The sequence below is a fragment of the Alternaria incomplexa genome (assembly GCF_024043165.1).
Source record: "Alternaria incomplexa strain BMP 0042 chromosome Unknown scaffold_11, whole genome shotgun sequence".
Taxonomy (NCBI): Eukaryota; Fungi; Ascomycota; class Dothideomycetes; order Pleosporales; family Pleosporaceae; genus Alternaria; species Alternaria incomplexa.
Window position 1 is genome coordinate 678,016 of NW_026249860.1, and position 12,448 is coordinate 690,463.

General features: G+C 53.4%; 6 protein-coding genes across 6 annotated transcripts; 2 read left to right on the plus strand and 4 right to left on the minus strand.

Annotated features, from left to right (window-relative positions):
- Nucleotides 1-907: 907 nt before the first annotated feature.
- On the minus strand, nucleotides 908-2,512 carry J4E90_007636 (uncharacterized protein; the record flags this gene model as incomplete). Its single annotated transcript, XM_051437170.1, has 1 exon — nucleotides 908-2,512. The coding sequence occupies one exon, from the start codon at nucleotides 2,510-2,512 to the stop codon at nucleotides 908-910; it is 1,605 nt and encodes a 534-aa protein (XP_051288916.1).
- Nucleotides 2,513-3,020: 508 nt separating this feature from the next.
- ANB1 (translation initiation factor eIF5A) lies at nucleotides 3,021-3,538 on the minus strand (the record flags this gene model as incomplete). The annotated part of the gene is made up of 3 exons (XM_051437171.1): nucleotides 3,021-3,085; nucleotides 3,138-3,270; nucleotides 3,323-3,538. The coding sequence occupies 3 exons, from the start codon at nucleotides 3,536-3,538 to the stop codon at nucleotides 3,021-3,023; spliced, it is 414 nt and encodes a 137-aa protein (XP_051288917.1).
- A 505-nt stretch (nucleotides 3,539-4,043) lies between these two features.
- Nucleotides 4,044-6,129, plus strand: J4E90_007638 (uncharacterized protein; the record flags this gene model as incomplete). The annotated part of the gene is made up of 2 exons (XM_051437172.1): nucleotides 4,044-4,524; nucleotides 4,574-6,129. The coding sequence occupies 2 exons, from the start codon at nucleotides 4,044-4,046 to the stop codon at nucleotides 6,127-6,129; spliced, it is 2,037 nt and encodes a 678-aa protein (XP_051288918.1).
- Nucleotides 6,130-6,389: 260 nt separating this feature from the next.
- Nucleotides 6,390-7,023, minus strand: J4E90_007639 (uncharacterized protein; the record flags this gene model as incomplete). The annotated part of the gene is made up of 2 exons (XM_051437173.1): nucleotides 6,390-6,517; nucleotides 6,582-7,023. 2 exons carry the CDS (start codon nucleotides 7,021-7,023, stop codon nucleotides 6,390-6,392), a joined length of 570 nt encoding a protein of 189 aa, XP_051288919.1.
- A 679-nt stretch (nucleotides 7,024-7,702) lies between these two features.
- J4E90_007640 (uncharacterized protein) lies at nucleotides 7,703-9,251 on the plus strand (the record flags this gene model as incomplete). The annotated part of the gene is made up of 3 exons (XM_051437174.1): nucleotides 7,703-7,973; nucleotides 8,024-8,872; nucleotides 8,923-9,251. 3 exons carry the CDS (start codon nucleotides 7,703-7,705, stop codon nucleotides 9,249-9,251), a joined length of 1,449 nt encoding a protein of 482 aa, XP_051288920.1.
- Nucleotides 9,252-9,563: 312 nt separating this feature from the next.
- Nucleotides 9,564-11,649, minus strand: J4E90_007641 (uncharacterized protein; the record flags this gene model as incomplete). The annotated part of the gene is made up of 2 exons (XM_051437175.1): nucleotides 9,564-11,255; nucleotides 11,302-11,649. The coding sequence occupies 2 exons, from the start codon at nucleotides 11,647-11,649 to the stop codon at nucleotides 9,564-9,566; spliced, it is 2,040 nt and encodes a 679-aa protein (XP_051288921.1).
- Between the last annotated feature and the right edge of the window lie 799 nt (nucleotides 11,650-12,448).

A 12,448-nucleotide genomic window follows, 5' to 3' on the forward strand; every position in this document is an offset into this window, starting at 1 on the left:
AGGCGAATAGTTTACTTCAACTTCTTCTTGGGGCGGAGCTGGTTGGTGTGTCCGCACTTCTTCTTGCGCTGTGGTGTGGTTAGTCAAGTCCGATATTCTGTTCATTCCCGATTCAGGGAACGAGTATTTTGTCATGACGTACGCAGTTGACAGCCCTCGGTGGTAGGCGTGCGTAGCACTTGCGGCAGATCATCTTGTCGCAGTTGTACTTGGAGGCAAGGGCCTTGAGCGAAGGCTCAATGATACCACCACGGAGACGGAGGACCAAGTGGAGGGTGGACTCCTTCTGGATGTTGTAGTCGGACAGAGTGCGGCCATCCTCGAGCTGCTTTCCGGCGAAGATCAGGCGCTGTTGGTCCGGGGGAATGCCCTCCTTGTCCTGGATCTTGGACTTGACGTTGTCTGCCCGCTGTCAGCTTCTATCCTCCCTCTTCTACATGTTTTGCAAGCGCGGGCGATGCGATGCGATGCGGTGCGGTGCGGAGTACTGCCGTCGAGTGGTATTGGGGGTGTGCGTACCGATGGTGTCACTGCTCTCAACTGCGAATAAGTCAGCGCGGGGCCCATTGCAATTCGTGCATCCGAGATATACCTTCGAGCGTGATGGTCTTGCCCGTCAGGGTCTTCACGAAGATCTGCATCTTTGGCGGTGTTGCGGTGTTCCGTGATCTCAGTATCGAGGTTGAGGGCGGAAGTGGTAGACGAATTCCACACTGTGTGCGCGCACAGACACCCATGCTAGGCCGGCAAGCGTTAGCGCGTGTCAAGCGCCCCTCCAGGGCTCACGTGTGACGCCTTCCACCACTCCAAACCGGCGCATCAAGCGTGCATTAATCTCAAAGAAGACAGCTGTTTGGGAAGTGATAGTCAAGCTTTGGATTTGTATTATTACATGCACGTGACGACCTCAAGCTTGCCTCTTCTGTGCCTTCTTCCACTGCTCAACCCTTGCTTCCGTGGAACTGACTGCTAATATGAGCATGTTCATCGATAGCCCCGCAATCTTTGCAGCTTCTCTGTACAGCGTCTTTGCTACATCGGGAATGTCTTCTTCCGTCTTCCAAATCGGGTATGCCTGCCCTATCCTAAATACCTCACTGTTCTCCTCGGCTACCACTGGGACTGTCTCCATTGCGCCCTGAACCACTTTTATCACCTCCAGTCTTTCGTTCAACGGTAAAGTATGGGATGCCTCCTGTGGGGGATGATGTGTTGTAGTGTCGATAGGAAACATATTGTACAGCGCGTGTCGGAAGTCATCAGCATCCCTCGTGCGCTGAATTTCGGCATCATCCAAATACTCTGTGGCGTAGAAGTCGAGGTACTGATCCATCTCTTCAGGGCCCATCGTGAGAACATCCTTCTCCTGCACCTTTGTCAACGCCTCGGTAGTGAAGCGTCCCCTGCCTCCTCGCCTGGCTTCCTCCGCGCCCTTCATTTGCTCCCGCCACACTTCCCAGTTCATCGCCGCCGCTGTTGGTTCGGAAGATGATTTCGGATAACGCTTCATGTCGTCGAGAGGATAAAGTAACTTGATGCATATGACGAGGGAGCTCACTAGTTGCGCCTCAGCTAGATGCCGTATACTCAGACGCTTCTTACCGTCATGGTGAGGAGCGAAGTCATAGCCGAGCAAGTCGCCGAGTCGTTTTGTTGCATCGTACAGCTCCAGTGGCAAGGCAAGCTCTTTCAGATAGCGGAACAGAAGGAGCGGCACGTTCAGAGCTGGCCAAGTGATACCGTGGTCTTTGCTGTAGCTCATTTGTAGGTCTATGAGCGTCTTGTAAAATCGTGTATAAGTAAGCGATGCGCTTGGATCGAGAACAGCACGGTAGGCAGGTAACAGTCGATCTCTCATGGCGAGTGGCAGTAGCTTGATTGCTCTGCGATATGCTAGTTTGCCATCAATGACCCACGCATAAACATCGCCTGGTGTGAACGGCAGCCTTAGTGTCAAGATACCAAGGTAGCACAAGACTAGACAATCATTGAGATTGGGAGCGGCAGACAACCTCATGCTCCTCTTTCCCTTGGTATCTCTGAGATGACCCTTCTCAGTATCTGTGGCATCATCCTCGCTCTCCATGGTGCTGAAAAGTTGTTGACTCTGGGACTCTGAGGACTCTTCATCCTGATTCGCGATCCGGTCTCCAAGTTGAGCAATGCGCAGCGACCAGAGATCGCGTGTGACTGCTTCAAGCTCCACAGGCAATCCTCGATCCTTGACGAGGAACCAAAGTTGATGTCGCAGGACGAGCTGCAGACATTTCAAGTATAAATCAAAACCTCGGGCGCCCTTGTAAATTTTACCAGTGGATTTGGCGTCATCTTCCGTCTCTTTCTTCTTGCGCGTCACTGTTCGTGAAGCCCCTACATAGTCATCGTCATCTTCTCCGCGGACTAAGCCAGCCTGTTGGTGGCCGTTCTGACAATACAAGAAACCGTCTTCGCCCTCTTCGTAGCGTCTAGACCGGCAGTTTTCGACGCCACAAACGGGGCCTTTAGTCGACATAAACGAGGCTTAAATGGATCTGGCGGTGTAGCTGAATGTGGAAAGAGTGGATGCAGATATTTCAAGGTAACGAGGCTGCAAGTGAGATCAAGTGCGTTTGAGTGCTGCGTCACATGCTATAGTTGTTGGCCAGGATACACGAGATCGAAGTTCGCGGGCGACTAGCGCGGATCCGGCAACCAGTCACACGAATTTTCTACCAATGAGGGACGCGACATTTGCCGTAAAGTCATCACCTTTTATTCATTGCCAGAAGCGTAAGGGATATATCTAGGAAGGGAAATGAATCGTAATACGTTTCCCAGACATGGCAATGCAAAGAACCCAAAACCGTCCGAAGAACCTCGTGCATTGGTCGCCTAGTGCAAATCGCACGGGAGAATGCTACGTTTGCCGCGGAGCTACAACTTTGCACGCAATATGCAAAGAGTGTTGCAGCCCCGTTTGTAATCTGTCTGCAGTGCGCGCCTTGCTTCCTGCTAAACAGTCTACGTATTGAGCGATGCGCTTATTTGGGAGCCTCCTTGGCGTCGATGCAGGCCTCCTCACCCATAGCAGTAAGGATAATGACGTCTGGTGGTCTGTCAGCATGACCCAAAAATCGCCTATTCAGGGTGTAACTTACTGGTGTCCTTTCCGTCCTCGGTGAACATCTTGTTGATCTTGTCACCAACTTCACCATCGGGGACCTTGACGTCGTCCTTGGTGGAGCCGTCGTCGGACATGAGGGAGAGGAAGCCGTCGTCAGTAACGTCGAGCTAGTTCGCGTGTTAGCTCAGGCTTCGCATTGGAGCCTCATGGGCCACTTACGAGCTGGTACTCGCGACGGGTGACGTTGGGAACGTCCATGTTGTGGGTGGAGGGGCAGAGATCTTCGAGCTTCTTGCTGGTGAAGATGTCGATGGCGACCAGATGGACCTTGGCGTGGCCGTGCTTTCCGGTCTTGGAGGTGGTCATCTCGACGATCTTGCAGGGGCGGTTCTTGATGCAGACGAAACCGTTCTTCCTCAAGGCAGAGCACTGCATGGGGTAGGTGGTGGAGGCACCCGCATCGGCGGAGTCGAAGGTGTGCTCATGCTATAATTTGCGGCGTCAGTACTGGGCGCAAGAGGGCGGCGCAAGAGGGTGCGAAGCTGGAGCGCAGCTGGCGACAGTGCTCCGAAGGGTGGGGTAAGAGCACATGCGGGGCTGGATTCCGAGGGACGTACCTGCGCGTCGTTGTTGTCCGCCATGGTGATGAATGAGAGTTGGATGCGACGGGGAGGAGAGGCTTAGTTCGGGCTGCTGGGCGAAGGGCAGTGGGGTGGGCAGTGTCCTTAAATGGAGATGGAGAGAGAAGTCTTTTGCGTGGGCAAAATTGGGCAGGCGCGGAGGGGAAGGTGGCGCTAGCGGATCCCTGTCTAGCTCGCGGATTAAACAATCGCCGGGCCTGCTATGTGAATCGAGGTGCTCTACAGCTGCCCTCAGAGCTCGCTATCCGTGTTTGATTCTTAGCATGCGCCCTTGAACTGATTGCGACCCAGTAGGCATCATGTGGGGTCTAGATAGGCTCTCTTCGTACTCGACGCCCACCGGCACGCCGCCTCCACGACGCGACTCGTACTCGCCCGCTCCCCGAAGGGGCTATCCCGCGCCTGCGCAACCCGTGAGGCCGGGACTGAATCCGCGGTCGTCTTCGCTGACGCCCCTCATATCACCCAATGCTTCGACTGCGAGCCTGCCTCTATCCGCGCGCATGCCAAATGGCGGGCCACGTAGACGCCAGACAGGGGGTGTTCCGCCCAACGTGCCAGATCCCGTACACGTGCTAGAGTCGATTATGGGAGGACCGCCGCGCAACTCGCCTTCCACGAACGGGGAAGACTCGACGCGTATATCGGAGAAGCCTGGAGTGGTAGAGGAGGAGATTGATTTCGGGGACCTGAGCTTGCACGATTTCGCCGCGGCGAAGACTGCAGAGCGACAGCAGCCCACTTCTGTACATACATATAGCGCGCAGTCAGTCGAAGAATGTATGTTTTCATGCTCAGAGTCCCAGGTCTTTGCTCATTGTGCTTGCAGATGACAAAGACAAAGACAAGTTCGAGGACCTACACAAGTCGATATTGGCGTGCGATGAGGTGCTCAAGTCGGTGGAAGCAAACCTGACAAACTTCCAGTCGGATCTCGAGGCTGTGTCTGCAGAGATAGAATCACTCCAGAACCGGTCCATTGCTCTGAACACCAAGCTAGAAAACCGAAAAGTGGTGGAGAAGCTGCTGGGACCGGCGGTCGAAGACATCAGCATATCACCAGCTGTCGTGCGTAAGATCGCTGAAGGTCCGGTCGATGACGGCTTCGTGCGCGCCCTTGCAGAAGTCGAGAAACGGTCCAAGACAGTCAACGACAAAGCCAAAGAACATCCAGACTTGATGGCCATAAAGGACGTCAAGCCCCTGCTGGACGATCTCGTAAACCGCGCCGTTGAACGAATACGAGACTATATAGTCGCCCAGATCAAGGCCATCCGTTCACCTTCCATTAATGCGCAGATCATCCAACAGCAAGCGTTCCTAAAATACAAAGACTTGTATTCTTTCCTCGCGAAACACCAGCCAGAGCTTGCGCAACAGATAGCGCAGGCATACATATATACCATGCGGTGGTACTACCTCAACCACTTCAGCCGCTATCGAACTGCGCTCGAAAAGATCAAAGTACATGCTATGGACAGGTACGATGTACTGGGCGAAGATCCCAGTGCGAGAAGAGCTGGAACTCTGCTCGGTCAGTCTCGTAACGCACCAGTTGCATACGATGCTTTCTCTCTTGGACGACGTCGCGATGCACTGAAGAGCTCCTCTGTCAATGCCTTGCCAGCAAACGTCGCCGAGGACGAGAAGTCACCGCATTACTTAGAGGTCCCTTTCCGCAGCTTCAACCTCGCACTTGTCGACAACGCGTGTTTCGAGTACACATTTATCTCTACATACTTCGCCCCATCACAGAACTTCCACGCCATCTCACGAACCTTCAACTCCATCTTCGAGCCTACGCTAGCAGTCGGCCAAGCGGTTACAAAGTCGCTCGTAGAAGCGACAACAGACACGCTTGGTATACTGCTGTGCGTACGACTTAACCAGCACTTCGCATTCGAACTACAACGTAGGAAGGTGCCGACGGTGGAAGGCTATATCAACGCAACCAATATGCTACTCTGGCCACGGTTCCAGCAGGTTCTGGACATGCATTGCACCTCGCTCCAGAAAGTCACTGCATCTCTACCCGGCCGACCTTCGACCGGTGCGGCGCTACTTGGCTCAAGCTCTTCCACCGCTACCTCCACAGCGCCAACACCTCTCACACAAAAGTTTGCAAACCTTCTCCAAGGCATTCTGGCTCTCTCTTCGGAAGCAGGCGACGACGAGCCAGTCAGTGTATCCGTGGGCAGGCTGAGGAGCGAGTACGAAGCCTACCTCACTAAGCTGAGCAAGGGTATCAGCGACGCACGGAAGAGGGAGAGATTCTTGTGTAACAATTATAGCTTGGTGTGTACGATTTTGGCAGATGTTGAAGGAAAGCTTGGGGAAGAGATGAGGGCACACTTTGAGAAGCTGAGAGATGCCTTCGACAAGTAAAGTAGCTGATAAGAACAATGAACATCAGCACTACAGGCTGACAGACATTCTGGCAATGTCTTCTGTTTTGTGTGCTCAATTATCTATTAGACACTCACTCCCATACGAGCAAGAAAACTAATAGGTGCAGGCAGGTCTAGTTGTCTTCTGTCGACTGGATTGATGTGATGTCATTTATTTCATTTCTATCCAATGCGTGCTCTTTGATCATCGAGTCTTTTCGCTAAATAGACACAGCGCAGCTCAGCATATGGCGCTCTCTAACCCATCAACGGGGCCCAGTCCTTCTTCGCCTGCTCGGTGAAGAAAGGACTGAGGTACTTGCCCTTGCCAAGGGCGAAACCCTTGCTCCTCAATAGCATGTACATGGCGTTGAGGTGGAAGTAGCCTGAAAGTCCGTGTGAGCATACATTCTACATTTGACATGTAGTTCCATCGAGGGTAATACTAACTGTTGGGAATGACGAAGCTGTTATAGTATTCAGCCAAGTTAGACATTGTCATAGTCTTCCCCGCAACAGTGACATCGAAGCTCTTTCCAGCGCTCTCGTTGTAAGTCTTCTCGTCAACGGCGTCAAAGACAGCGGCAAACTGCTTGAAGAAGTTGATGACGTCGTCGAGGGACGAGAAGGATGAGGGGTCTAGGTTAGGGGGTGCGGCCGAGCCGTTGAGCTTCAGGGTCGTGACTCCATCGAGTGGGAACTTGCCGACGAGGATGGGTTGCATGCGGAAGGGAAGCATGTCGCCGAGCTGGGCGTTGAGAAGGTCCTGATCCGAGGGCAGCGAGCTGTTCTTTGCCTGCTCTTCCTTGGCTGCTGTGAGGAAGCCAACAGCGCTGTTGGCGATGCCCTTGAAGGTGGGCACGGTGGCCTGGTAGAAGGAGGTGGAAGCCATCTTGGTGAGTAAATGTGTCGAAGTGGGGTGTGTTTGTTAAAGTAAGAATGTATTCAATGTATGAGCGAAAATTTGTATAGATGTGTGAAGAAAAAGAAAAGGGCGATCGCCCGAGTTTATCTATATACCTGGGTACTCAGGATTCTGGAATGTACCCCTCGATCCGCGCATAACACGTACGTCGGCCCATTGTTTGTCGTTAACCCCGTCCCGATACTCGTGTATCAGACCCTGTAGACTGCATAGCGCCGTTGAACTGCCGAGTGTGTGGGCTCAGGGCTTCTAGTCTACTGCACCACTGTGGATACAGTAGGCATCGAGATATACATAGTCCTTTTGCAATGAATGAGGTCAGAACTCTCGGTCGGACATCGAGCGAACGAGGTCTATACTAAACGTAAGGGGCCTCGAGTCTGAGGCTCAAACATGTAAGAGTAACGCGCCTGCATGTGTCCTGAGGTGGTGAGACCGGAGAGCGGGCCTTTCCGCACTGGTACTGCACAACATTGCCCCGCCTAGTCCAGAGCACAGACCACGAAATTTCTACGTTCGCCGCCGTAAACCTCGGCATGCGCGTACAGGACGGACTACTTCATATCCGTCACGGTAATCGCTGACACATCCTTGGTGGATACTATTCCGCTTTCCAGTTGCACGTCTAGAAAATTAATCATCAAGCATGGCCAAGCGGAAACGCAGCGCGAATGCGCAACTGCAGGCTGCAAAGAAGCAGTACCCGAACAGCATTCCAAGTCCACCACAAGATGCGAATCCACTCGAGCCAGCAAGCGTACATTCGGTCATCTCATCTGAAGAGATTGAGGTCGCGATTGAGACATTACAAACGCTATCCGCACATCCCTTACTGATCAAGTCAAAAGCGTGCAAAGACCTGAGGACTGCTGTATACGACTTCCGTCAAGCATGTACTACCGGCCTGAACTCAGCTGGTATGTCTGATATCTTGGGTTTCGACATCGAAGACTAAGCGTAAGAATAGATGGCAGTAACCTCACTGCGCGCATATCAGGTGCGCTCACAGACGCCAAGTACACAGAAGCCGTCATCCTGTTGGCAGAGATGCGCATCAGGAAAGACACCCCAACACTAGGTGCTCTTTGTCGCTGGGTGCGTACTCTGGACGTAGTCTCCGGACTGTCGATTCATGTGCAGGTCCCTAGTCATACAGTAGTCGGTACGAATGCGCAAAACGACCAACTGATCGGCGTGCTGGACTCAATATTGCGAGTTACGGGTCCGACAGACACCACAGCCCACGGCATAGATATCCCATCAGGTATCTCATTGCAAGACACTTGGGATCTGCGTGGGACCAGCAAGCCCACTCGTCAAGTACGGAAAAGCGTCGAGGACAAAAGCATCTTCAACTCATGCTCCCCCGACCTCAAGGACCGCTTCCGCATCATCGAAACTACCGCCGGTCTGCAGCGCAAGCCACCGAACCTTCACCCTGCAATCCTTTACGCGTCCCAAGACGACGCTGTGCTGCTCGGCAAAGGACCCAAGGCAGAATGCTTCAAGCACCCAATTGTGCCCAACCTCCGACTGATCAAGGACGTACTCTCTCCAGAGGAATGCTCCGCCATCATCGCAGCCGGCGAAACTATAGAGTTCATCCCCGATGCGCCGATGCGACCGCAAGGTGAAGACACTAGTGTGTTAGCACACAACTTCTACTGGATCGTCGACCAAGCATTCCACGACAAGCTCTGGGAAAGAGTGAAGGCGTTTGTGCCGGACAGCGTGGCTGGCAAGAAAGTCCGCGGTATCAACCGACGCTTCAGAGTGTACAGATACGTGCCTGGTGCTGAGTATCGTATGCATATCGGTTCGTAGATTCTGAACAGACCAAAATGATCCATATGCTAACTCTGGCAGATGGCGCTTGGCCACCCTCAGGTATCGATCCCGTCACTGATGCTTACAAATACGATGCGTCGCCAGCCGACGCGCGCCAGTCGTCTCTCTTCACCTTCCTTATCTACCTGAACGACGAGTTCAAGGGTGGAGAGACGACTTTCTTCGTTCCTAGTGTTAAGGAGGGCGTTATTAACGCTTACCCTGTAAAGCCTATCATGGGCAGTGTCGCGGTATTTCCACACGGCGAGGCGCAAGGAGCGCTACTTCACGAAGGCACGGGGGTTGTTGAGGGTGCGAAGTATGTTATTAGAACGGATGTTGAGTATGATGTCGACAGTACAGCCTGAGGAGCTGCGCTTCATGTCGTACTATAGCAGGGACGGCCGCGCAATTTCGCATGATGTCTGCAGAAACACATCACAACAAAAATATCAGAAGGAGGATACAACTCAGTTTCGTGCAGCAGACAGATCCCATATCGTCATTTCCAGTCATCCAGAACGTGCTATGTAGTCATGCTAACCCCCAAGTCCCGACCCAATATCGTTTTCCCCCAAAGAAAAATGGACAAACCACATCATGTGTATAGAACATCGTCACAAGAAAAACCTTGAACCTAGATACCATCAAACGCCTCCCTAGTAGAAAAGCACGGAACCCTAATAAGCAACACCACTAACCTTCCTCTGCGTCATCCCACTCCACCCACCGCCTCTCCCCTCCTCAGCAATTTTCCCACTAACATCTCTCCTGCGTCCCGGGGTACCCAGATCCGACTCGTCAAACTCATACGGGTTGATGTAATCGACACCGGAGCGGCTGACGACGCGCGGCGACTGGCCCTGCTTGGGTGTGTAGTTCGCCTCGCCTGTGCGCTTGATACTCGTGTAACTCTTCTTGTGCAGCGTGAACGGCGAATTGGTCACGTTGTTGTGCGTGGGGACGGGTGGAGGAGTGTTGACGGCGTATTGTTTCGTGGCGCTGGGGAAGTGGTTGGGTTGTTGGCGGAAGGAGCCTTTTGTGGGGGAGGGAGAGTTGGAGGCGCTGCGCACGCCTTCGGTCGCGGCTTGGAGGTTGCCGTAGTACCGCGACTTGGGGGTCCCGGAGCGGGAGTGCGAGCGGTCGAAGGTCTTTTCGGTGGAGATGGAGGTTGTGGTCTTGGTGCGCTGGAGGCTGGGTGGGGGAGGGGAGGTGGCTTTGTAAGGGTCGTAGAAGGTGGCTGTGCCGGGGGGGGATGGCGGGTTTTGGCTGAGGGGGTTCATGCGTAGAGGTTCGGGTGCCTCGGGCTCTTCTTCGTAGTCAGAGACGTCGTCGTAGGGTGAGACAGTGTTGTAGCCGTTGTTCGCGTTTGAGGGAAACATTGTCTGCTTGGGCGCTGGGTAGTGGTCATGGTGCTCGTCTTCCTCGTCAGGATGCACAAACCAGTTGTCGTTCTTCAGGCTTTGCTGGGAGTTGCGCTGGAGGGAGAGATCACCAGTCGCTTCTTGTTTGGAAGAGCGTGCGGTTCCGGGAGGAGTGTGGAAGGATTCCTTCGAGGAGGACGAGGTAACGTGGGATCCGCCACGAGAGTGTCGTTTGATGTTCGCTTGTTGAGAGAGCATAGACTTGCGTTGAGCCAATGTCTGATCGTCTTCCTCATCGTTGAGCAGATCGTCACGGTGGTTGAGTTCTTTGCGGGATTGGTATGCGGAGGGAGGCTGAGAGTACATGGAGAAACGCTCCCTGGATTGGCGAGCTGAAGCAGGTGTATGGGGCGAATACGTAGTCTCCGAGTCTGTTCGCGTGTGCATGAACGCGACCTGGTTCTTGGTAGGGCTAGGAACATCGCTGTAGATGTACGAAGGAGTCTTAGAATCGCGGCGATCTCCAGCAATGGTACTCTGGTCACTGAATCTCTTCTCTTGGTCCGACGTAAGAGGTGTAATGGCTGAGATTGAAGAGTTCTTGTGCTTGTGCTTGGTCTTTCTGCGCGAAGTCAGGTTGTCCTCAAGCGGGTTCATGTCCGGTGGCAGCTTCGAGATCTTCCTGAAGAGGATAGCCAAGTACAGATCAATGGCGGTTGAAAGGACGTGGAGGCCGCCGGTAGCAATTGCGGTGATCCATGTTGTCAACAGGACTATGTTTGTCTCATTGTCTGTAGGGAACATGGTGCGCCACCGCCCAAGTGTTCCGGCATCCATATCGGAGTTGCGACGAGCCATGAGTACGGTGAAGACGTAGAACGGGATAAAGCCGGCGTCGGTAACGAGAGCAAAGAAGTGGTAGCTGGCGGAGCTTCCGGCTGGTCGCGTCTTGGGATTACGGACTAGATGGTATATCGCGTATAGACAAACGATGAGGTCCACACCGGGCTGTTTGTGTTAGCGAAGTTTTAAATGTTGACTGAGTTGTGCATACCGGTATCCTCAAAATGTAGCCCTCTGTATCTTGCGCACCTCGAATGAAGATACCGCACAGCATGATGCCAATTGCGCCAAGCAGAGTGAGGATCTTCAGACTGAACTGGATCCACCGCGCAATGTCGATGAAGACTTTCGTCTTCGGGCTCATTTCCTTCGCGTGTGTGTTACCATACGGAAGGATGAGGTAGCTGTCCGGGTGCTTGTTGAAGTCGATGTAAGGACCTTCCTGCTTCTTCTTCGGTGGTGGAGGAGGCATGCGACTAGCCATGGTGACTGCCTTTGGATTGAACGTCGACCGGGTGGGGTCGGTGTCAATCATGGAATCCCTCGACGCTGCGTACATATGGGGCTGCCAGCGGCCTGCCATTGTTGCGATGGAGAGCGAGAAGTAACGAAGGAAGGAAGTTCTGCTGCACACGACCGTCAGAACAGAAGGTGAGAGACGTCTTCTCGCTTATTAGCAAAGAGATGCAAATGCTGGTTGATAGCTGACATGGGCCCACGCGGGGACCTGGGGTGATATGTATGTAAATATGGGGTTGTCATGACAACAATCAATATCGACCAATGTAGATCCAGAACGGCTCATGACGTGAGGAAGCACGGATGGGACGGGCTTAGGCATTGACTAGTCGCAGCCACGAGCGGCTGAAACCTGTATTAGCCAGGAACATGTGGGGGCCCAATGAGTTGCAGCAAGGAATTGTGGTCAGGTTTGCTTTGTCGGTGGTTTGGGCGGCACGTTGGGCGGAGGAGAGGCCCAACAATACCGTGATCATATCATGGTCAACACGAAGCATTGAATTGGACTTGATTTCGCTCATCATGATTCCAGTGTAAATGTGATGGTCGCGGCGTTGCATGGGTCCAAGGTTGGGTGCCATTGACTTCGGGAGCGCCATCTGGTGGACCTTAGTCATCTCCAAGTTCCTCGTGCGGCGATCGCCGCTATCAGATGCAAGGACCTTCACACCATGCACCTTGTCCGGCACCTACAGAGGACGCCCTATGTTTGCGCTAGCTGCACTCAACGCATATCAGGCGCGTCGGCTCCGATAATACGCGACCATGGTACCTTGAAGCATGCGAGAGCGATCAGCACGATACGATATCGGACAACAAAGCCGTCTCCATACAACAGC